A 23436-nucleotide genomic window follows, 5' to 3' on the forward strand; every position below is an offset into this window, starting at 1 on the left:
TTATGCTAAATATGCTTATGAATAGGTATGTCTATTATGCTAAATATGGTTATGAATAGGTATGTTTATTATGCTAAATATGCTTATGAATAGGTATATTTATTATGCTAAATAGGGTTATGAATAGGGATGTTTATTTATGCTAAATATGGTTATGAATAGGTATGTTTATTTATGCTAAATATGCTTATGAATAGGTATGTTTATTATGCTAAATAGGCTTATGAATAGGTATGTTTATTATGCTAAATATGGTTATGAATAGGTATGTTTATTATGCTAAATAGGCTTATGAATAGGTATGTTTATTATGCTAAATATGCTTATGAATAGGTATGTTTATTATGCTAAATAGGCTTATGAATAGGTATGTTTATTATGCTAAATATGGTTATGAATAGGTATGTTTATTATGCTAAATAGGGTTATGAATAGGTATGTTTATTTATGCTAAATATGGTTATGAATAGGTATGTTTATTTATGCTAAATATGCTTATGAATAGGTATGTTTATTATGCTAAATAGGCTTATGAATAGGTATGTTTATTATGCTAAATATGGTTATGAATAGGTATGTTTATTATGCTAAATATGGTTATGAATAGGTATGTTTATTATGCTAAATAGGCTTATGAATAGGTATGTTTATTATGCTAAATATGCTTATGAATAGGTATGTTTATTATGCTAAATATGCTTATGAATAGGTATGTTTATTATGCTAAATAGGGTTATGAATAGGTATGTTTATTTATGCTAAATATGGTTATGAATAGGTATGTTTATGCTAAATATGCTTATGAATAGGTATGTTTATTATGCTAAATATGCTTATGAATAGGTATGTTTATTATGCTAAATAGGGTTATGAATAGGTATGTTTATTATGCTAAATAGGCCTGTGAATAGGTATGTTTATTATGCTAAATATGCTTATGAATAGGTATGTTTATTATGCTAAATATGCTTATGAATAGGTATGTTTATTATGCTAAATATGCTTATAAATAGGTATGTTTATTATGCTAAATATGCTTATGAATAGGTATGTTTATTATGCTAAATATGCTTATGAATAGGTATGTTTATTATGCTAAATATGCTTATGAATAGGTATGTTTATTATGCTAAATAGGGTTATGAATAGGTATGTTTATTATGCTAAATATGCTTATGAATAGGTATGTTTATTATGCTAAATATGCTTATGAATAGGTATGTTTATTATGCTAAATATGCTTATGAATAGGTATGTTTATTATGCTAAATATGCTTATGAATAGGTATGTTTATTATGCTAAATATGGTTATGAATAGGTATGTTTATTATGCTAAATATGGTTATGAATAGGTATGTTTATTATGCTAAATATGCTTATGAATAGGTATGTTTATTATGCTAAATATGGTTATGAATAGGTATGTTTATTATGCTAAATAGGCTTATGAATAGGTATGTTTATTATGCTAAATATGCTTATGAATAGGTATGTTTATTATGCTAAATATGCTTATGAATAGGTATGTTTATTATGCTAAATATGCTTATGAATAGGTATGTTTATTATGCTAAATATGGTTATGAATAGGTATGTTTATTATGCTAAATAGGGTTATGCTTACTAAAAATGCTAATCAAATGGGTATGTTTACGAAATACGAGTATGCAAAGTATCGCCATACACAATAAATTTGGTCATACACACTTAATATAGCCATACAATCTAAATATGGTCATACACACTAAAAAGACCAGTGTGATTTGCCTCAAAAATAATTACATATATTTTAAAAACTTACTTTTTTTATACACTTGTATCTGAGCCAGTGTCACAGTGTGGGTAACCATCAACTGCTGGATACTTAAACTTCAAATCATCTCTCCTTCGATGAGATTTGTAGCTGTGACCTGACTCTCCTTTGTCAACGCCACACGCACCACGGTGAACTATTGAAACTCTCGCCGTTGCTGTAACCGTGGTCACATGACGTGCAAGCGAAGGCGAAGAGTGCAGCGATGATGAAGATGAGGAACTCACTTGCTGCGGTAATGTCGGTTGATGTGGATGCTGATGTGGATGTGGATGCAATTTTGTATCTTTTCTCCGTGACCTCCGTGACATTCGTTTTGCCTGAAAAGATGAAGAGGTTTCAGAATGTAATAAAACAGTGTCATATTGTAATAAATCAGCTACTTAAAAATGTGAATACAGTAATACAGAAAATACATGCAGACATCAAGCTGCCTTACCTTTTCTCTTGGCGGTGTGTGACATGTCAATGTCTCTACCACAAACTCTGGCGGATGAATCTGAATATGGTCATTTGGAGCATATCCATGTCTAAAACCTTCACTGGCACCAGACGACGTCCGCGACATGTCTGACCCCGAATCACCATTTCGACGTATTGAGTGCATAACTAGACCATGGTCCAATGGCGGTGTGGGTTCTGGCGTTGGCATATCCAGTCGGTCTGCATTATTGTTTGGTACAACCTGTAAAAAGACAAGAAAAAGTACATTATTACTTAATAATCAGTAGTCCTTTATTTCCATAAAACATAGTCAGTACTACAGAGTAGTAACAGTCAATGAATTATGTCCACAGATGCAATGTCATACAGAACACAAGCAATTGTGGTTCTCTTTCAAAACTGATAAGCTTGTGGAGCTAATAATCAGCAAATATAAGGTATTTAATTTTTCTTTGGCAGCCATCAAAAATGCCTCTTAAAAACTCCAAATTTAAATTAAATGATAATTTTTTAATAAGATGAAAACCTTACCTCTGCAGGGGGTCCCACAAGTGAAAGTAGAACTGGTAGAAGCACTAGGCCATTCAGTAAACCAATGATAATTAAAATAGTAAATACATAGAAAAAATATCTGTAACACAAGAACAAAAAAAATAATTATTGTCTTGTTATAAAAGTTTTGAACATAATAATATTTATATTTTAATTCAAAGATGCCATGATATAGTACGAATGGTTCTTTGGGAACAAGGTTTACTGTACACAAGTTTAATTGCACAGCGGACTACAGGTAACTTTGTACAGGTTATTCATATGCAAATTAACAGGATAAACAAGTGTTAGCAAGAATAGTCTATTTAAGGACATAACTGAAAATCACAGAGCAACTATTATCAGAAGCTGTGAAGTTCTTGTCAGAAATAATAAAACTATTTTGAATAATTAAGTTCAAAACATAACATTTATTAACAGTCCTAAACAAAGTCAAGTGACAGCGGTATTTAAATTAGGTGACACCCAAAGACAGCTCAATTACCGAGATTATACTGGGCGGCGAGAACCCTAACACTTTACGTTCATCGGTATTTGGCGAACACTTTGGAAAACATTACCAGTAAACAAGGCCAATAATCAACACTAGCGTATATTACAGAACTGAACAAAAGGGCCAGAAACTGAAGCTTCTTGTGTCGCATTCAGTTGACCCACTATTTCATTTATAGCATGGAAACTTAATAACCACCCAGATACAGCATTTTTTTTTACTTGAAAACCTGTAGTTTTAATTTAGTTGTATGTGCTGCTCTCAGCCACAATAAACACCTAACCATTGCTATGTTTTCCCAGACACTTTGGAACATAAAGCACAAGTGTGGCAGGCTATTCCACAGTGCAGGGTTCATTAGCGTACTCGCGTAAATTCAAATTTTATTTGTTTAGCTAAACTCAATGCTCAGGTATATGCATGAACACCACATTTGAAATATACAAATAGAGACTGACAAGTTAACAGCTTTTTTAGGCTAGACCCAGGCCCTGATTTTCATAGTAGCTACAATGCTTTATTAGGTAACATTTTAGAAAAGACTAGAGAAGGGTATCAAATTTGTTTTTGTCTGACATGCCTTTGTTATTGTTTGGATCTAAATGAGGTGCTGAGATACTGCATAGGTAATACCAGGGACTATGACGAGAGATTTTAAAGTAGCATTAAGTCATCGACTTTATGATTATATACAATGTCGAAAGTTTAAAATTCATATATAGCTATTTCTAGAAATAAACATAAGAGAAGAAAATAGAAATGAACTACAGAACATAGTAATTGGTAGTCTACGCTAGAGTCTCGGCAGTCTACGCTAGGGTTTCGGTAGTCTACGCTAGAGTCTCGGCAGTCTACGCTAGGGTTTCGGTAGTCTACGCTAGGGTTTCGGTAGTCTACGCTAGGGTTTCGGTAGTCTACGCTAGGGTTTCGGTAGTCTACGCTAGGGTCTCGACAGTCTACGCTAGGGTCTCGACAGTCTATGCTATGATTTCGGATTTCTATGCTATGATCTCAGGTAGTATCTTCATATAGAACATTAGCCAGAGGCTTTCTACATAACATGCATGGATGAACAGTGATAAAGTGCAGTGGACCTCCTAAAGGTCAACAATTACAGAATACTTTTATAGAACCCACCCTCTATAACGACAACTTTATGCGTAACTATGAGTACAGACCTACCCGGTATGAGTAACTACGAGTACAGACCCATCCGGTATGAGTAACTACAAGTACAGACCCATCCGGTATGAGTAACTACGAGTACAGACCCATCCGGTATGAGTAACTACGAGTACAGACCCATTCGGTATGAGTAACTACGAGTACAGACCCATCCGGTATGAGTAACTACGAGTACAGACCCATCCGGTATGAGTAACTACGAGTACAGACCCATCCGGTATGAGTAACTACGAGTACAGACCCATCCGGTATGAGTAACTACGAGTACAGACCCATCCGGTATGAGTAACTACGAGTACAGACCCATCCGGTATGAGTAACTATGAGTGCAGACCCATCCGGTATGAGTAACTATGAGTACAGACCCATCCGGTATGAGTAACTATGAGTACAGACCCATCCGGTATGAGTAACTATGAGTACAGACCCATCCGGTACGAGTAACTATGAGTACAGACCCACTCTCTAAGTGTCTACAGACCCTTTTTTCTACCCTTAGATTGACACAAATAAATGTACAAGAAATCATGCACTGCAGCCAAATGAATGATAAGTTTTCGACCACACAGACCAAACAATTTCTTTCTTTATCTATCCCAATAACATTTTTCACAACTTTGTAACAGAATTAGTTACAAAAACAGATACATTTTTGCTATTATCATAATCAGCTGTACTGGTGGTAATATACAAAAACCAGCATGTTATGACTTACTAAGATAACCACACCACAAGGGGGGCTTGAGTTACAGATAACCTGTATGATACTGACAACCCTCTCCCAAATTAATTGAAGCATGACATTTTCATAGTTTTTAAATTCATGATGCTGCACTGTTTATTTTAATTGAAAATGTGCAACACTGGTCTCAATAGATGGGAAACCACTAACTAGATAATTAACGGAATTAAGAGACAAAGTTGAAATAATAGACATTTATATTTCTGAGGAAAATCTTTTTTTTGTTCTGATTATACAGTACACTAAAGAAAAGGAGAAACTTTGAAGGCCACCCAGACAAATGAAAAAGACATAAATACCAATTATGGAAAAACACAAAATAGATAATTACCTGACTATAAACTCAAATTCAGCACCAGACAGCATGATAACACCCAGTAATGTGGAAATAGCGCCATCTACCACTGGAGCAAACATGTGTTCCAGTGCCATACACATACGCCGGTTTCTATCACCAATAGAACTCATGAAACTCTACAGAAAATATTCACAATATGATTAATTAATTAAGTAACTTGAAAATCTCAATTAGCACAAATTAACAGAAGATTTATTTTATTTAATATCAGTATTTGTCATTATTTGCATAAAATAGTATCAACATATAAAACAAAATCATTTTGATTTGTTATGATTGTCTTTAATTAAATTAAATAAAATAAAATAAAATAAATGAACTCACCAAAAGTATGTGTAAAGTAAACTCCACACTTGCGCCAACTGAGAAAATAAGAGTCACTGCAGGAATAGCACTCATCTTGAGTCCAATAATACCCATAAAACCAAACAATTCAACTAGCATCATGGCCAGAACACACACCTAAATTGAATCATAGGTCAACATTTTTGAGAAAAGCAACAAAAAAATGCCAGCAACAAACCTAATTAAAAGGTTATTTCCTATCTGTTAAAAACCTTTAACAGAAATATTTGCAACGTAGTCTGAGACTCAATAACTGGTTGAGAATTGTCACAAAACAAACTAAAACACCAAATTCTTTCACCGTCTAAACAACCACAAACCTAATTACAGTTTACCAAACGTTAAATAGGATTATTTACGCATATTTTGCTAATAAAACATGCAGGCCATGAATTATACAAAGTAGGCATAATAATAGGAGGGTTGGGGTGATTATAATGAGGAAAGGGAGGAGAATGACCCATTTCTGTCTAAAGTTGTTGCCTTTTCTTTAGTATTACAATGACAAGCCATTGAAGAGTATTTAAGTGTAACAGCAGTCCTTTCACTACCAATGCAAAAATGTCACATTCATACCTAATAGTCGATAAGTTTCTTATATTGGGTGAGCTATCCCGACGGGATTCCACAAATCTGTTACTCAGTACGTGTCATGGACGATTGACAGCTGTCAAAAGAAGTGACCACTGAAGACAAGTAGGCGACAGACAGTGACAAGGGATGGGTTTTATTCACGTCACTACACCACAACAGTGGAATCTGCGAACAGATTATTGAGCGAAAAATTGCTTAAATGGGTTGCAAGTATACAAGCCATTCCAGCAGTGCCACCCGACACGGAATTGTGCAATACGCCATTGAAATTCTTGCTGTGAAACTTTCATCGCTATGGTGATGATCCTTTTGTTGTGTTTTTGTCCTTGTCCATTTCACACATGTTAGTTGTATATTTCAACATTACTCATAAATATACATCCAGAATCGTGCTGATAAAATGACTACTTTATCATTTATAAAAAATCTAGTTACAAATAAGTCAGGTAGTTTTCATTAAAGCAAGGCCATCATCAATGTAATACTTGTTAACAGAACTTCTAAGGTTAAATAATAATAATAATAATAATAACTCTATTTAATTAAGCGCAACAATTCCAACATACGAAGATCAAAGGCGCTGATACAATAAACAATCAGTCAAATATTAAAAGCACATTTAAATAAGTGCGTTTTCAGTCTGGATTTAAAAATGTCTACTGAAGGACTAGAACGAACAGACAGAGGTAATTCATTAAAAAGTTTAGGACCTAAATTTTCAAAAGCACGGTCTTTGTATAACACCTTGGACTTTTTACTACACATCTGACGAGTTTTAATAAGAAACTTCGATTCAGATCTTAAACTACGACTCGGTACATAAAATTCGATTAATTCACATAGATAATTTGGGGCAAAACCATGCAAAGATTTATACACTAGTAAAAGTAATTTGAAATTGATTCTTTGTACAACTGGTAACCAATGAAGTTTAATAAAAATGTCTGTAATGTGGTCATATTTTCGAGCACGAGTGACAAGGCGGGCTGCTGCATTTTGTACACGAATAAGAGGTTTTATCTTAGTTACAGGGAGACCAGACAATAATGAATTACAGCTGTCTAAGCGAGAAGATATGAAAGCATGTACCAACTTTTCAGTATCAGATTGGGATAATGATTTACGAATACGATTAATATTTCTTAGATGGGAATATCCAGATCTACAAATAGTAGAAATGTGTGTTTCCATAGATAGCTGCGAATCAAACAAGACACCTAAGTTTCTAGCACTTGACGAAGCACTAACCAATTCTTCACCAATTGCGATACTAACCACATACATGGCATGGACATTGTTGAAGTTCTCCTTCAGTTGTGGAAAATAAAGAAAATTTTCATCTACAACATTTTGCAGTCTCGTATACTACTCACACAATTTGTGAAATTTAATCATTAAAGATGAACAAAACTTCATGTTTTGTCATTTCATACTTTTCCCCCAAGATGATTAATTTTGATTATTATTTAAATTATTTCAGTGAATGTCAGAAACCTGGGGATTTTATAAATGTTTTATAAATATATGTCAAAATGGTTAGAATTGGAATTGACCAATCCAACAATGGTACTGTGACATCATTGTGAATTAGTTCAGCTTCATCAATTCAGAAATTGCTTCTGGTTTGAATTAGAAGTTTCTTGAAGTATTTGCAGTGCATTGTGGGTATAGACAATGTTGAGCTTCATGGACAATCAAATATTTGAATTTGAATGAAAGCTTAGGATCTATATTTACAATTTCTTATAAATGTTTGTAAACATTGGCACAACTTTCTGTCATTCACTGTATTAAAATCTCGTTTATAATAATAAATTGACATTAAATTAAACAATTTATACAAAAAATTACCTCAATTAATGCAGCCCATGGATTGACGAGAATTATGGTGTTAACAAGAAATGTGGCTCCAAGTACGCTGATCAACGCCAACATGAGAAAGAATCGCAGATTCACATACTGTTCCCAGAAGGTGAAAGGTATACCTCTGGGGTAGTTAGGGAGCCCTCTGGAGTCAAAGTGGGATGAAATGTTGCGAACCTTGTTGATAACGTTAATAAAATCTTCGGTTGTTTGTAAGCCATTCAAGAAAAAGGGAATTTGTGTAAAATTTAGAGCCTGAGATTTTGGAACTGTTGATTAAAAAAAAATAAAGTTATGAAAAATGAATGACCATGTTTTTCTGCATAGATATTCATGTCAACATTGAAACAAACATAATTAACAGATATTAATATGCTACAATTTGCACTCATTCATTTTAATTGTGGAACAAATCAAATGAAAAAAATTACTGGTTTTATTTCAGTTTGAATTTGACTTACTTCGCTTTTCTGGATCATTGACGCCACCTGGGATGAAATTATGCGGTTCAGGGTGGAGCTGAGCCTGCGATACGACGGTAGAAAGCACATCGTACGACCACCAAACAGTAAGATAGTTATAGAATGCATCAGGGTATATAATACCATGTTCATCTACCAACCTAACATTATTTACCTAGTGGAGAAAAGAAACAACAAACTTCAGACTGGAGGACAGATTACTGGAGTAGAGAAGAGGCAAATGTTCCTACATGTTATTCAGTGGAGAAATGAAATAACATGAAGTGGAATCTGGACTCTGTATGAAGAATGCAGTTTATCTTTAAACAGCTTACAAAACAAAAATAAAATGATTTTTATTGTTATTTTAGACGTTCGCATGGATTTAGTTTGGCAGGTTTTACTTTCATTTGACATAATTGAAACAGCTTATGAAACTAAAATAAAATGCACTACTGTAAAACTATTTTCACTGACATTTAATTTCACTATTTTGATGTTTTGAGTATATTCACTGTGTTTTAACTTCACAAATTTGTCAAAGAAACAACGATTTTTGTGGATTTAGTTTAGTGGATTTTTCTTAACAGAAAAAAATATAAAAATGAAAACCCAGCAAATATATCATATAATTAGCAATTATATAATATATACCATACTATTTTACATATGAATCAAATCAAATCAAATAAATTTTTTGGAACACATTTTGAATGAAACTTGTAAAAAAAATATTCATGAAATATAGACAGACTGACAGAAGTGCAGTTTCTATGGAACTAATTAAGATGCAAACTTGCAGGGGAAATAAAATGAAACAAACCTGAGTTTCATCAATCGGGTACTCTGAGTCACCAGTCTGAATAATAAGCTTGTAGCCAATGACACCATATTCTGTGGCATTTTTATGCGGACCATTTTGAGAAATTGCACCTGATAACCAATCATTATCAAAAGCTTCTTGAATATCTGTAAATAAATAAACAAATTTACATATATGTTAATTACAATAAATTTGATTGAAATGTTCACAAATGTCTTTTCTAGTATTCTGGTAAAAAAACAGAAGGTGTAGCCTACTTCTACTAAGTAATGTGTCTTACCAAGCAGCCAATCCCTGAAGTATTGAAGCCAGAACATGGGCAGTTCATTATCCGGCGTTCGGATCACTTCACCAATTTCCCTAAATGCATCATGGTACTGATAAAGTATCCTTTGACTGTTGGCATAGTCAAAGTCATCCTGAGTTACAGCAAACATATTGTAAAAGCTAAAATATTTCATCTGCGCCTCCAGAAAATCATATTCCTGGGTTTTACGTGGGACTACGTCTGTGATGTCGAGTCCGTCTCGCATATTTACAATGCCATATGCACTCACTCCCAGAAGACCAGTGAAGAAGATCAACACCACAATCTAAAAAGAAGATGCAAACTTTGTATCAGTTTTCAGATCATGAAATTAAAATAGAGTGTAAAAAATTAATGAATACAAAATAATAAATATTTTATGGTATGCTTCTTTTATTTATTTGTTATATATATATTAATGATATAAATATATATCATTAATAAAAATGAAAGACAAATTACCTTGACTGGCATTTTCGTGAGAAAGGGTCCATAATAACACTTGGCAAATTTTTTTAGTGACAGATCAAATCCTGTGCATCTCTCTCTAAAGCTAGGCCTCTCACTGTCAATACTTTTTCCTGTGAGCGGCCGCGTTGATGGTGCCGATGACACACTTGATTGTGGGGTCAATGTTCGTGATCCCGGTGGGGATGGCGGCGAGTCCGGCCTCCCCACTGTCGTAAATGGTACTGAATCCACAACAGTAACACAATGTTCGCCAGGCCTTGCTGGCATTTGAGTTACAGCCTGCACAGAGGACTGTAACGTTACATGAGTTCTAGGATCCTGGTGTCTGTACCGCGTAAACCTTCCAAGTTGGGGACTTTGAGTTAAATCTATCGGCTCCACACTAATAATCCTATTTGCACTAGAACTGAAAGAAAAAAGAAGACCTGGTTGAGAAAATGCTTTTATGTACGTGGTATGTATGGTAGTGATTTGACAGAATAACAGATCAGTATATTTAATTTTTCGCCACCAGTTCTATAATTCACAAAATAGTCCTATTTATAGTCAAATTTTTTTGAGTAAAAATTAATTCAAATTTTGTCTGTTGGCTCCAATTGAAGAATACAAAAAAGAAAAGTGCAGAAAAATTTGGGCAAGAAAGTCTGGTGGTGAAAAGGTTAATAACATAACTAAAGATTTAACAATATTTAGCATAAATGCTAGAGTAAGGCCCTAATACAAAGAATATATAGCACCAACTTCTACAGAGTCATACAGAGATTACAGTGTAACAGACCTTTACTTGCAAGTCATTGGACTTACTGAAGGGCATCTATGCGGAAAACATTGCAATGATACCTTTATGGTAAATCACTCACCTAAAACAACAAAACAAATCTATTCTCCTGGCTTCTCTTCGTTCTATGTCTAAAGCCAATATGGCTGGAAAAATAAATATCACAGCTACAAAATTGAAAACGACAATAATGGCGAACTGTGAAGAAACAAAAAAAATAGTCATTACATGTATACAATAAATGAACAGATGAAACATCTAGTATAAGCACAACTAACAAATTATGCAAATGAGTTAATTAGTATGCATATAATTGGTATCCAATGAGCATAATAAATAAATTATGTTAATGAGCTAATTAGTATGCACACAACTTGAATAAATCAAGTATCAATTGAACAATACATTTGTTCATGGAGCTCATACTTATTGGTGACTAACATCTTATTTCTATATTTACATAAAATGTCAACAGAGAAGGCTGAAATCAAAAACCTCAAGTTATATATACATAGCTAGCACCAATTATATTGTGAAAGTTTTGTTTTCAAGTCTAGCTTACACAAATGTAAATACTGTAGCCACAAGCTTTTCTGTGATGACCCCCTACGTAGTTGACGTGGAAACGAAATAAAGACGTAATATACGTGAAGCCCTTGCCCCATTTCTCTGCCAGATATGCTGGACAATGGACGAGTACAATGGAGGAGTCATAGAAATAAAGAAAGGCTTGAGGCAATCTCTATTCATACTTACTGTGTTGGTTTTACACATTTCATGCATGGATGGGCGTAAAAGATGATAGTTTGACGTTCCTAAGTAAAGTCTAAACTTTGACTTACAAGTGCTTTTTATAACATTAAGTTAATAGGTGTTTAGATATCCACTACTCGGCTGATATACCCATTAATCACAGGTCAAAGTTTTATGATACCCATGGAGTATTTACACATAACTTTTTTTATTTATTTGTTTATTTTGATCAAGTTTGCATATTTTTTTTGCGTTGTGATAAAGACAATTATTCTAAATCTCATCTGAAAGGATATTTGTGAAAAAAGAATGCCCACCTGTAATGATAGAGTACGAAGGGCTGGGATTGGTATAACTGCCGCAATGAAGAAGGCACACATGTTATTTAAAGATGTTAGAAGAACACTCATACCACTTCTTTTCAGGATTTCACCAGTTTGTTGCTGTGGAAAAAAACAAATAAAATGTTGAGATGATAGTTTATTGGACTCTTACACTCATAATCGTGTGGCACAACCATGGCAACTTTTAACAACCATTTGAGTCAACTTTTGTCAGTCACAAAACCAAATCCACCATTCCTTATTGAATAAATGAATAGATAATATTTGGTCCAAATTTATCTTCAAGATTATAGAAAAATAAATCATCACAAGATATTGTTATTGATGATAATTATGGAACTACGATCTTTAGTAAAATGATTATTACAATATTTATACCGGGTAGTACTCATTTATTCAAAGACATTTAAAAATTATAGATACTGTGATAGTTGAAGTGTAGAAAGCAGTCAAATTGCTTGAAATGTTCCCTATTCAATAACTTGAGTGTTTGTGAAAACAGAATTTGGCGAAAGTTACTGCGATTCCAAAATTAAAGCAAACAAAGCACATTACAAAATAGTGTGGTCTTCAGAACACCTCTTCATGGCATCTATAGTGAGTACATTATCCTATCACTGCAATGTGATCTGACAGGGCAAAAACGAAATGACCTAAAGATCAAATTACTAAACTACAGGTCTAACATGAATTCTCACTTGACAAAAATATGTCCAGTCCCAAGCAACAGGGTAAGTGTAGTTTCCCTTCCAGCTAGCTGTAGCTTTGAAAACAGGAGGTATGCCCAAAAATAATAAACAATGCAACAACACATGTGACCAATGTATATAGTTGTAGTCAGAACAGCATAAATAAATCTGCCATTTGCCTATCACCCACCAACATACTCAAAATTCCTACAACTGATGGAGGTCAAAGGTTACTCACTCCTCATTATACTTCCTGAAACAACAAGTGTTGTTATTGAATCATAAATAATTTTGAAGATTTCCCTCCTCTCACCTTTCTGAACCTGACTAAAAAAAAAAATAATCAGCAGTTTTCATGTTCACTCCTACAGTGAATTATGTACTATCAGAGATCACAGGCTTGTCGGGTTAGGCTGTAGGACATACATAAACTCTGTGTGGTCTCCATACCATCACTTAGGACTCCAGCAATACACTTCTCAGGGATAATATTATGATAATACCAATTCCACAAAAAAGAAATTTTACAAACATTGTTATATTATTCCCAAACTGACCAATCGTAGCATATTTTTGGGTCGCCTACACAAAAGGTCAACAAGATAGGAATGATTTTCCACTGGCAGCATTTCATTCATGGGTGGTCATAGTTATATTATGACTGTTTACAATGGCCACAGCAATATCATTTGAAAAGATAAACTTCAACATCCAAATATGGCTGCCTTTATAGTGGTTTGTTTATAATCAACACACTAAGAGAAATCTACACAACAGTTTGTGTAATCAGACTCCAACAGGAATAATTCCCTAACATAAACAGTCTTTGTTGTTGCTAGTCTCAGAGAAAAAAGAAACACCCTCAGAGAAAAATCTGTATTTATACTTTCAAGATTTAAACTTTGGAAAAAGTATATAGATATAGAGCAAACTTTGATTTCACTGAACGTAGTTTTGGTAAAAAAAAAATTGATTGTCAAACAAAAAAAAAATCTTACTTCTCCTGATAGATAACCAGCCAACAACACCAATGGATAGATATTCCATCTTAATCTTTCTGCATTATTTAAAGATACAAACCAAGCAGGCATTTTTGACAAATCTGGTCCAGCAATATACATGAACCAAATTAAACCCATCTATGATATATTATTCTATTCATGTGTAATTGAGTTTTAGAGATTCTGAACAGACAATGGCTAGCAACTGTAGTAGACATCCCCTATTTGTAATTACGATGTTGTTGGTCCAGATTTATCTGTGACTGCACAGTCACTCTACTAGAGTAGATTGACTGTGGTGACTGTGACTATTTGTATTACTATATGTTTCGTCTTAGGAAAGAAAACATCAGGAAGGGGTGGGAGGTTCACAATCATGTTATGCTGTAGCATTTTAAAAAGTTGGATTCCTACATCTTAACTAATTAGTCTAAAATAGTCTGCCTGCTGTTTTGAGTCTATCACACTGTGCCATGTTTATTATTGTCATCATGGTTCGTGATTAAACATTTCAACTAAATAAACTGCACAAGTACATTTTTTTTTTGTCAATCGAAAAAGCAAATTTCTATAAAGTAGCTAGCAAACTGTTGACTGTTTTGATTTCACGAAACTGTCAATAAACATATTTCTTAAGATGCTTCACGGTTGACTGGGTTTTCCACTATCTATGTGAAATCAGTACAGCTAAAGAAGAAAAACAAGTAAAAGAGCAGTAGAGCTGTCCCATGGGCTACATCACACATTTTACTGCAGGCAGTCACCAAGTCCAATCAATCAAGTGACCAAGAAAATGTTGTTATGCTTGCGTAATTTTCACTACAGTACTAATCTCAACATACAGTGCACTGAAAGCTACAACTGCCTTTGATTTTTGGGGGGAGGGGGGAGGAGGTGGTACAGGAACAGAGTTTGAATACTTGGTAGAAGCATGAGAGTTCGTAATTATGGGTTTAGGGGAAATCCACTATTCTTATGCCATTAAAAGGTCTTTTTCTTGCATTGTCAAACCATACAAAGCAGAACATACACCATTTGTGTTGGGGCTAAACAGCCCAGCTTTCAAGGTGTGGGGTAATTTCACATGTACGTCACAAAACAAGCACACAGAATAGAGCTCTTTAACAAATGTGAAACACTTTTCCCATAGATTCTCCTTTCTTGCTTTTCGACAAAACCTTTTTTTTCTTTTGGCTGCTCAATTAGGAGACAGAAGAAATACAAGTCCTTCTCTAATGTTACTATCCTATGTTTTGGTGTGTATGTATAGACATTATAAGCAATAAACATGTGTGTACAGGTGATAATGTCCCGTATTTTTCTATTTTATTGCTTCCCTGGCATGGAATTTCCAACAAAAGCAGAAAACAAAGCAATCTGAGTAATAGAACAGTCACAGTGACATTAACCAATTCTAGTTCATCTAAGTTCACTTCAAAGTGTGATCCCAACTTGAAATTAAAGATGGTCTCAGTTAACACACTTTTAAAACAAGAATTTAATGAAACTTTTCATATGAGGGCTACTGGTACTTGAATTAGGAACCACAACTGTATTTTTGCACATTTTTCAATACAAAATGGAAACCAAAGTAACTAGTTTACCGTCTTATTTTTATTTGACAATTGTCATTCTCATCTACAGAACGTTTCACTCAGCAAAACATTAATATCGCTATTGGAAATTCCACATTTTTACGAGTTAGCTGTATTTAGTAATTCCAAGTGCAATCCTAAAATTTAGAAATGTACATTTAGACTATTATAAAGAATTTGTTTCTGACTTCTCCAATTTTATAAGCATGTTGGATCAGTTTACTGGAGGTCATAAGATCAATGGATAACCATCACACCAGACCACATGGCCTGACGGACGACTATCACAGATAATATGAAACCACCAAAGACGTTGAAAATCGGAATCGCGTGCCAGTCAGTTTTTGAATTAATTCCAATGTGTTGCCATCATGCTGAGAAATGTCTGAATTTCATTTGTAAAAAAGGGTGCGTTAAAAAAATATTGTAATGAAAAGAAAAGTTTGAATCAGAAATCAATCAGTGTGTTTACTAGTATAAACTTATTAATCAAGTCTAATCTATTGTATCCTCCCTGTGCAACCAATTATTCAAAATAATTGTTTTTAATTGGATGAAAAGTTCAAAGGCTTGAAAAGATTGCATGAACTTGACCCCAGGCATTTTGATGGGTAGATGGAAAATTACACTGTTTTAAATTAAAAATAAGGGAATAATAGAATCCAAGCTTGGAGGAATTAGTAATCAAATACAATGAACAATTCATATAAACACAAAAATGTGAAATGCTGTTTCAATAAATAATTCTAAAACTGGCTGAAAAGTTTGGACTAAGTAAAAAAGGTTAATATTGTTACTATGCATAAACTATCAGTAAACACAAAATTCAAACCTTGATACAGTACTGTAAAACACTTTATTTTCGCTCAGAATTAATTTCGCTGAAGGGATGATTCAGTGAAAATAAAATCCAGCGAATATACATTTTTTCCTATATTTTACATTCAATTCACTTAGAAGCAGTGAATTAAACTCCATACAATTCATTTAAAAAGTCTTTTCAGCGAATATTAATTCCAGCTAAAATATTTTACAGTAAACCACTTAATTTTTGCTGCTTGCAATTTTCATAATTTTTGAGATTCATGAAGACAAATCTTTTCAAAAGTCGCTGACTCTCCATGTCATAAAACTCTAGGGAAATTGTCACTGACTCAACTCATAGCGAAAAACGTTCTTCATGAATATTCATAACCTGACTACTAAGCAAGCACAGTATCAGATGAAGGACTCAGTTTCCAAAATGGACTTTTGGATCAAAGCCTTGAAGGCAAAAAGTTACCAGCTTGGAATCTGAACTCTACTCAACTACATCATGTCAATTAACATAAGAAAGACGGTCTTTGAAACAAGAACATTTTGTATTATATATATATGATGGAGAAAAAGAAATACGTCTCCCACTTTTTTAGTTGATCCTCATTTTGGTTTAATCGTATCTACCGATACCTAAATCTCCATAGAGATGGATATATCAGTCTTGAAAGAAATTTTTTTTTCTTATTACTGGTATTTGAAAGATGGTGGCAGAGCAGACAGTTCAATCAGCTGCATCAGCAGTGGTAGGTTTGCCATCTACGATTACAGCTCCCTAAAGGATGGTCTAATCTCAATAGACTACATTACAATGCTATTAACAGTAACCTGACCTCCTCCAGCAACCAGCAACAAAGTATCCTTTCCCAACTCAGCTCATAGATCTAACAGATTAACAATGATTAAAGTAACACTCATAATCTTGAACTTTCTTGTCAACTTTATTTCCTCTACTTTATACTAGACTATTAAAAAGATATTTCGTTGCCGTCATCATGGTGCCCGGTACCACACCCATGGCCTACTGTAAATGGACCAACAAATAGCTACACTCAGATGACAAAGCCAAAGGTTGTGACCTTTAGATAAAGTCATGTGGTTGTCATGGAAACCATTCAGAAATCAAGCATCACTTTATGATGGGCAACTAATTACAGTTTCCTTGTGCTGCTTTTCCCATGGGTATTAATCTGTCAATTTCAGTTACTGGAGACACCAGTCTGCCTTGGACTCATATTGCAATCATTCTTTTGATTGGCTAATAACTAGAAGAATCAAAACTACCTGTCTGTGGCAGCCAAACAAAATGATTCTGACAAATCAACTGTTTCTGACAGGCTAAATATAAATATATCTTCAGATGAAGAAACTTAGTAAATGACAAAAATTGACTACTGCCATTCTTTGGATCCCAATTTAAACATACCATCTTTTCATCAAAAAAAAAGAAGTATTTAAAATTCAACTTACCGCTACTGGTATACTAGAAGGAAGGGAAGACGAGGTATGAGCAAGAAGAAACATATCATCTACTCCAATTCCCAAGGCTACAAACGGCAACACCTGGTAAAAAAACAAAAACAAAACATTTTTATAAACTGAAATCTCAATCAGAAAGAATTATGTCATTCAAACAACTTTTTAATTTGGAAAATAAATAATTACAAGCAGAAAACAACTTAAATGGAATAGAGGGGAGCCATTGGAGCCATGCAGCTGACAATCATCATAACAAAGTTTCCCCCATCTATAACATTTCCTCTTCTTTTTTATTAAGAATTTTGTTTTAACTTAGAATAGGATTTTTTTTTCAAAATGAATAATGGTAATAAATCTCTTAATAACATGTATTATAAAAGATTTTTACAAACCTGGGTTGTAGCAGCATTGAATTCTATTCCAATCATTGCACAAACTGCAAGTCCGGCAAGGACAGCTGTTGCTACTAGCAACACACCACCCAAACCAACTCCACCTTGGGACTGAATGCCATCACAGAATTTCATCATTGTAATACACGCATATATCAACTGAAATTTAAACAAAAATCCATCAGTAATTTAAACACGTAGATCATCTTTTTTTTACCCAAATTTGTGTTAAGTGATAGAACCCAGCCATTATGAAGTTACTTCTTACCATGATGACATAGCCTGCTGCAACTCTAGGCATGCTGGTCTGTGAAAATTCTTGAAGAAGGTCATTGAACGTGGTGCTGGAGAATGCCATGACATTTTGACTTTGAGAATTGTTGTTACTTGCGCTTACAACCTGAAAAAAACACAATGTTAGGTTAAGATGATCTTCTCCCTCATATGACATACAAAGTCTTTTTGACCGGCAAGTTTGTTTTACTTTATTATCATCCTAAACTGGATACTAAGTTGTGTACTCTTTTTAAGAAAAAATTTATATAATTTAAGATTTCTACTGACACATTCTGGAGACAGAAATGATAAAGTTTTACACAAAATTCTAGACAAAATATCCACACATAAAACCTAATTTGTTTTTGTAATTTCAAAAAGTAACATTCCTCATTTCTGTATAAAACTGCACAAAATGGCTTGAATCCCTCCCCCTGGGTGGGGGCACCTACACTTCTGAGTCAGAACAAAATGGCTTGAATCCCTCCCCCTGGGTGGGGGCACCTACACTTCTGAGTCAGAACAAAGCTAACAGGGTCAAGGTCCCCTTGCAACCATTTTCCTGAGTGCATTGTTTGCCTAAACATGCCAAGATGTCATGATGTGTTGACAAGCACATACCATGCTGAGCAATTCATCCACCACATAACTCACAAGTAGTTTCTCTCTCACTCGCTTCACAATTAAATAAGAAAAGTGTTTCTATCGTAATTTTACTAAAACTTGTTGCAAGATACTGACTGTCTGAACACCATGAAAATTATGATCTAAATTATGCATAAAATAAGTCTGTCTGAAGCGATTGTTTTTTTGTTTGTTTAAAACATATTGTTGTAAACTAAACAATTTTGTTTTAGACAGAATTTATGATACTGTATTTGCTCTATTAGAGGCACATCTCAAATAGAAGCACATGTGGACAGGTTTGTTATATTGGATTTTTTTAAATTTTATTTACTAACTTTTGTAAATTTTCTCTGCCACTCTTCTAACACAGCTTTAGCTTTTTCTTGGGTCCAATCAATATCATTAATTTTCCAGTCATTAACCCATTTCTGGTACATCTGCTGTTCTCCCATCAGCTCAACTATAGTTTGTAGTGCCTCACCGCTGAAAATTAAGAAGAAAAAAAAAATGAGCAAAGTGTCGTCATTGTGAGAAATAGTACTTTGACTTGTACACATTATACAGCGAACACTGGGTCAAAGGAATAAAGCATGCGGATATATATTTACAACAGTTATGAAACAATAGTGGGGAATTAAACCGTGACTAGACAAAAGACATAACATAATACAAGCTAAGGATGAGTAGGTTAGATGTTTGAATCAGAAATAATGTAATTGCCATCAGCAAAAATCTCATTTCTCTAATCAACATCGCAACAAGTCAAAGGCACAGGAAACCTTGGCCTTGAGTGCAAGTGAATAGGGTTTCTTCCCCCAGGTTACCATCGAAATCCAGTTTCTTTGGTTATATACACACTCTATCCCAGGGCACAGCCTTTGAAAGATTGTCTTTGTACTTTGCCGAGTAGAAATCCCAAATAAGTCGCTCATGGCATGTAAGTAACCCAGATCCTTTTTTTTTTAATAACCCACTCAGAGATGTATACAGAAAAGATAACTATGGTAGATTCAGTAAAGTCAACTGTATGTGTGGGTGGGGTTATCGCCAAACTAATTTGTGTACGTCTGTATGGTCAGTTCATCGAAGGATGGAATATTCCAATAAAGAAACAGTAACAGGCAGCTGTAGGTATTGTAGGTATCAAAAAACAATTTGAAATTCTTATACTCAGATAAGTGGAACTCACTGACATTCATAATTGCTTAAAGAACAAGAAGAGAGAAATATACAAGTTTTGAAATCATAATAAATGTATTATTGTACAACTAAGTAATAAATAAATAACAAATTTTAAATTATCATCCATAAACAATAACAGAATGAATTAAATTGCTGTCATTTGGAAAATGTAGACAAAAATAACGCATCATAGGAAATCAGGAAATTACTTCCAAAATCACTGAAATCAACTGACAATTTATTGGGGTTATCAGAGTTTTTTGTTGAGAATGTGTTTGAATCCCCATCATGCATAGCATAGCAACAACAGCACATGATAACAACCTCATTGCTCTAGGATAACAAGCAACTTAAGATACTCATAGAAGTAAGTATTCCATGGGAAATAGGACAAGCTACTAGCTAAGGGGAGAACCATTATTAGAGAGGGGGGAGGGTAAAATGGACAGTAAGAGAATTACATAATGATTACCTTTTTTCAAGCTGTGATGTTAGATACATAGCGAAAAGGTTCAATGAATGTATTAGTATTGGAAAAAAAGACGGTAGAGATTGTTATTATTCATGCTGAAAAGAATCTCAAATCACAGAAGGCAAATTTATATCTTACAAAAATGTTTTCTTGAAATATCGAGATGCAGATAAGAAGAGCGAGAGAACAAATCAAATAACGTGGTGTCACATTCATAGACAATTCTGTGGAAATAGTCGCAACTCTGTGATCAATGAAGGTGAACCAAAAGACTTGATGAGTACAACCACCGACAAAGAACCTGTCTCTTCCCGCACCATTGAAAAGGAAAACACTCTAACGTCTTTCTTTTGTGTGCAGTGAATAGCACATCGAGTACGGCACCGTTTTGTCACGTCCCTCTCCACCTTCCAGGAGAGACAACTCAGCTAAAAAGAATTATAATCAGAAGTAACTAAAAGGCAAGCAATCTCACCTCTTAATGTTTCCACTATGATTTTTTTGTACACCTCCCACAATGAGTTCTTCAGGCCATTCCATATACTTGCTGGCATAGCCGCTACAACCGCCAGTAAGTTCAGCAGTAATATCAGGAACCTAGGAACAAGAAAAAGAAATCTTTAACTTCAAGGCAAACAAATAAATGACATTTGTCCCAATGTAGTGTTCCTCAGATTTGTAACGTCCTTGACACAGACTTGTCAAATTCTTGGCCTGCCTGATATAAGACTCCCTTCTCTTCGCAAATGGTTCATGCCTGCAGATTACAAGGCAGCTGTGATAAATAGATGATACATGGAAGGTGATACGCTTCCTCCAAACGAGTTTTCAATGGATACTTCAATCATACACTCAACAAAAGGCACTATTCATCCACACAATTGGTGCCTTACACGGACAAACACTTGAACCGGGGGGGGGGGGTCTAGTTTTTCAGTGGGATAGTAATAGAAATATTCTGGGGGAATTGTGGGGCCATTCTAAAACAAGTGATTTACTAAAGAGAGTGTCAAACGAAATATAAACACCCCAGGCCTTTTGCACATGACCAATCAAAGTTAGTATGTGAAACTTTGAGAATTCAACGAAAAAACCTTGTAACTTAGAACTACAAATGAAAGGAATCAATACAGTCGGGGTGAATAAGTAATAAGGGTGGTGTCACTTATTGTTAGACAGGAACACATCATACCTTACCACAAAGTGATTATACAAGAAAACACCTAGCAAGGATATCCAGAATGCTAACACAAAGGCATACATTCATCCATGTTGCAATACATAAAACAAATAACAATTTATTGGCACTGATTCTTCCGCTAGATAAATTACTTAGCTCATCCACAGAAAGCACAAACTGTTATACGAGCCACTAAATGATATGATTTCATTTTAGGAATTATCAATTCCTTCCTGTAATTCCATGCAATAGTGTAACATAAATACTGTAAAGGGGGTAATTATTCACTGGGTTTTAATTTAGCTTATTTCGCTGACTGGAAAATACGCTAAATTAAAACCCAGTGAATATGTAAAATTTAGCATAGAACACATTATCTAAATGACGAAACCGTGAATTTAAAACCCACTGAATATGCCTGAAATGGTAAATCAGTGAAATTTAAACCCAGTGAAAATTAGTCATTTTACAGTAGGTAAGACTATATTCTTGATAACAGATAGGTTATTTTTACCTGTCCTGTGTATTTGTTGGGTGCTTTCTCAGGACAATCTGGATCCTCTGGATTAAGACATGGTTTTGTTTGATAAGCATGACCGATTCCCGCCTACAAGAAAATACAAAAATACAATAGGTGATGAAACAGTTCTGCAACACAAGTATAGGTAATAATCCAGATTCTGTAATAAGATTGGCCAATCCATAGTCACATGGGAGTATATGCTTTGATATGATTGGCTAATCCATAGTCACATGGGAGGATATGCTTTGATATGATTGGCCAATCCATAGTCACATGGGAGTATATGCTTTGATATGATTGGCCAATCCATAGTCACATGGGAGTATATGCTTTGATATGATTGGCCAATCCATAGTCACATGGGAGGATATGCTTTGATATGATTGGCTAATCCATAGTCACATGGGAGTATATGCTTTGATATGATTGGCCAATCCATAGTCACATGGGAGTATATGCTTTGATATGATTGGCTAATCTCAGGTAAATTGGAGTTAATTCCTGTGTTTACATGGAAACAACAAATTGAAATGATGTCACTTTAGGAACAGTTCACAAACAGCATAATAAGGACATATTTAAGGTACTGTAAAATACTTTTTTCCTACATTTTACATTCAATTTGTCAAAAATCAGTGAATATAAATTCTATACAAAACACCCAAAAAGTCTTTTCAGCAAAAATCAATTCCAGCTAAAATACACTAACAGTATTCTAAGTAACAATTTCAAACAAGGTAACTGCCATCCAACTCACCAGCAGATGATGAAGGAATCCCACGACATATGATGTAACATTGTCACATTCCAACAAGGATTCATGACAACCCATTCACATTATCAAGGGCATTACACAATATGTTGAAAAAACTACAAA

At 34.2% G+C, this 23436-nt stretch overlaps 1 protein-coding gene across 1 annotated transcript in view; it reads right to left on the reverse strand.

Moving 5' to 3' along the window:
• Nucleotides 1–23436, reverse strand: part of LOC100329100 (patched 187) — an 80633-nt gene that overhangs the window by 3291 nt on the left and 53906 nt on the right. The window contains exons 8-25 of the mRNA XM_085503068.1: nt 22551–22643; nt 21332–21453; nt 19538–19685; nt 18568–18699; nt 18300–18458; nt 17899–17991; nt 12301–12426; nt 11313–11428; nt 10444–10858; nt 9955–10267; nt 9675–9820; nt 8852–9026; nt 8379–8659; nt 5913–6050; nt 5562–5704; nt 2790–2889; nt 2254–2499; nt 1803–2134 (exon numbers count right to left, since the gene is read on the reverse strand). Of these exons, the coding sequence (XP_085359194.1) occupies nt 1808–2134; nt 2254–2499; nt 2790–2889; nt 5562–5704; nt 5913–6050; nt 8379–8659; nt 8852–9026; nt 9675–9820; nt 9955–10267; nt 10444–10858; nt 11313–11428; nt 12301–12426; nt 17899–17991; nt 18300–18458; nt 18568–18699; nt 19538–19685; nt 21332–21453; nt 22551–22643 (3273 nt within the window). The 3' untranslated portion in view covers nt 1803–1807. The remainder of the gene's footprint in view (nt 1–1802; nt 2135–2253; nt 2500–2789; nt 2890–5561; nt 5705–5912; nt 6051–8378; nt 8660–8851; nt 9027–9674; nt 9821–9954; nt 10268–10443; nt 10859–11312; nt 11429–12300; nt 12427–17898; nt 17992–18299; nt 18459–18567; nt 18700–19537; nt 19686–21331; nt 21454–22550; nt 22644–23436) is intronic.

This window comes from Saccoglossus kowalevskii, chromosome 9 (assembly GCF_978046115.1).
Source record: "Saccoglossus kowalevskii chromosome 9, keSacKowa6.1, whole genome shotgun sequence".
NCBI lineage: Eukaryota > Metazoa > Hemichordata > Enteropneusta > Harrimaniidae > Saccoglossus > Saccoglossus kowalevskii.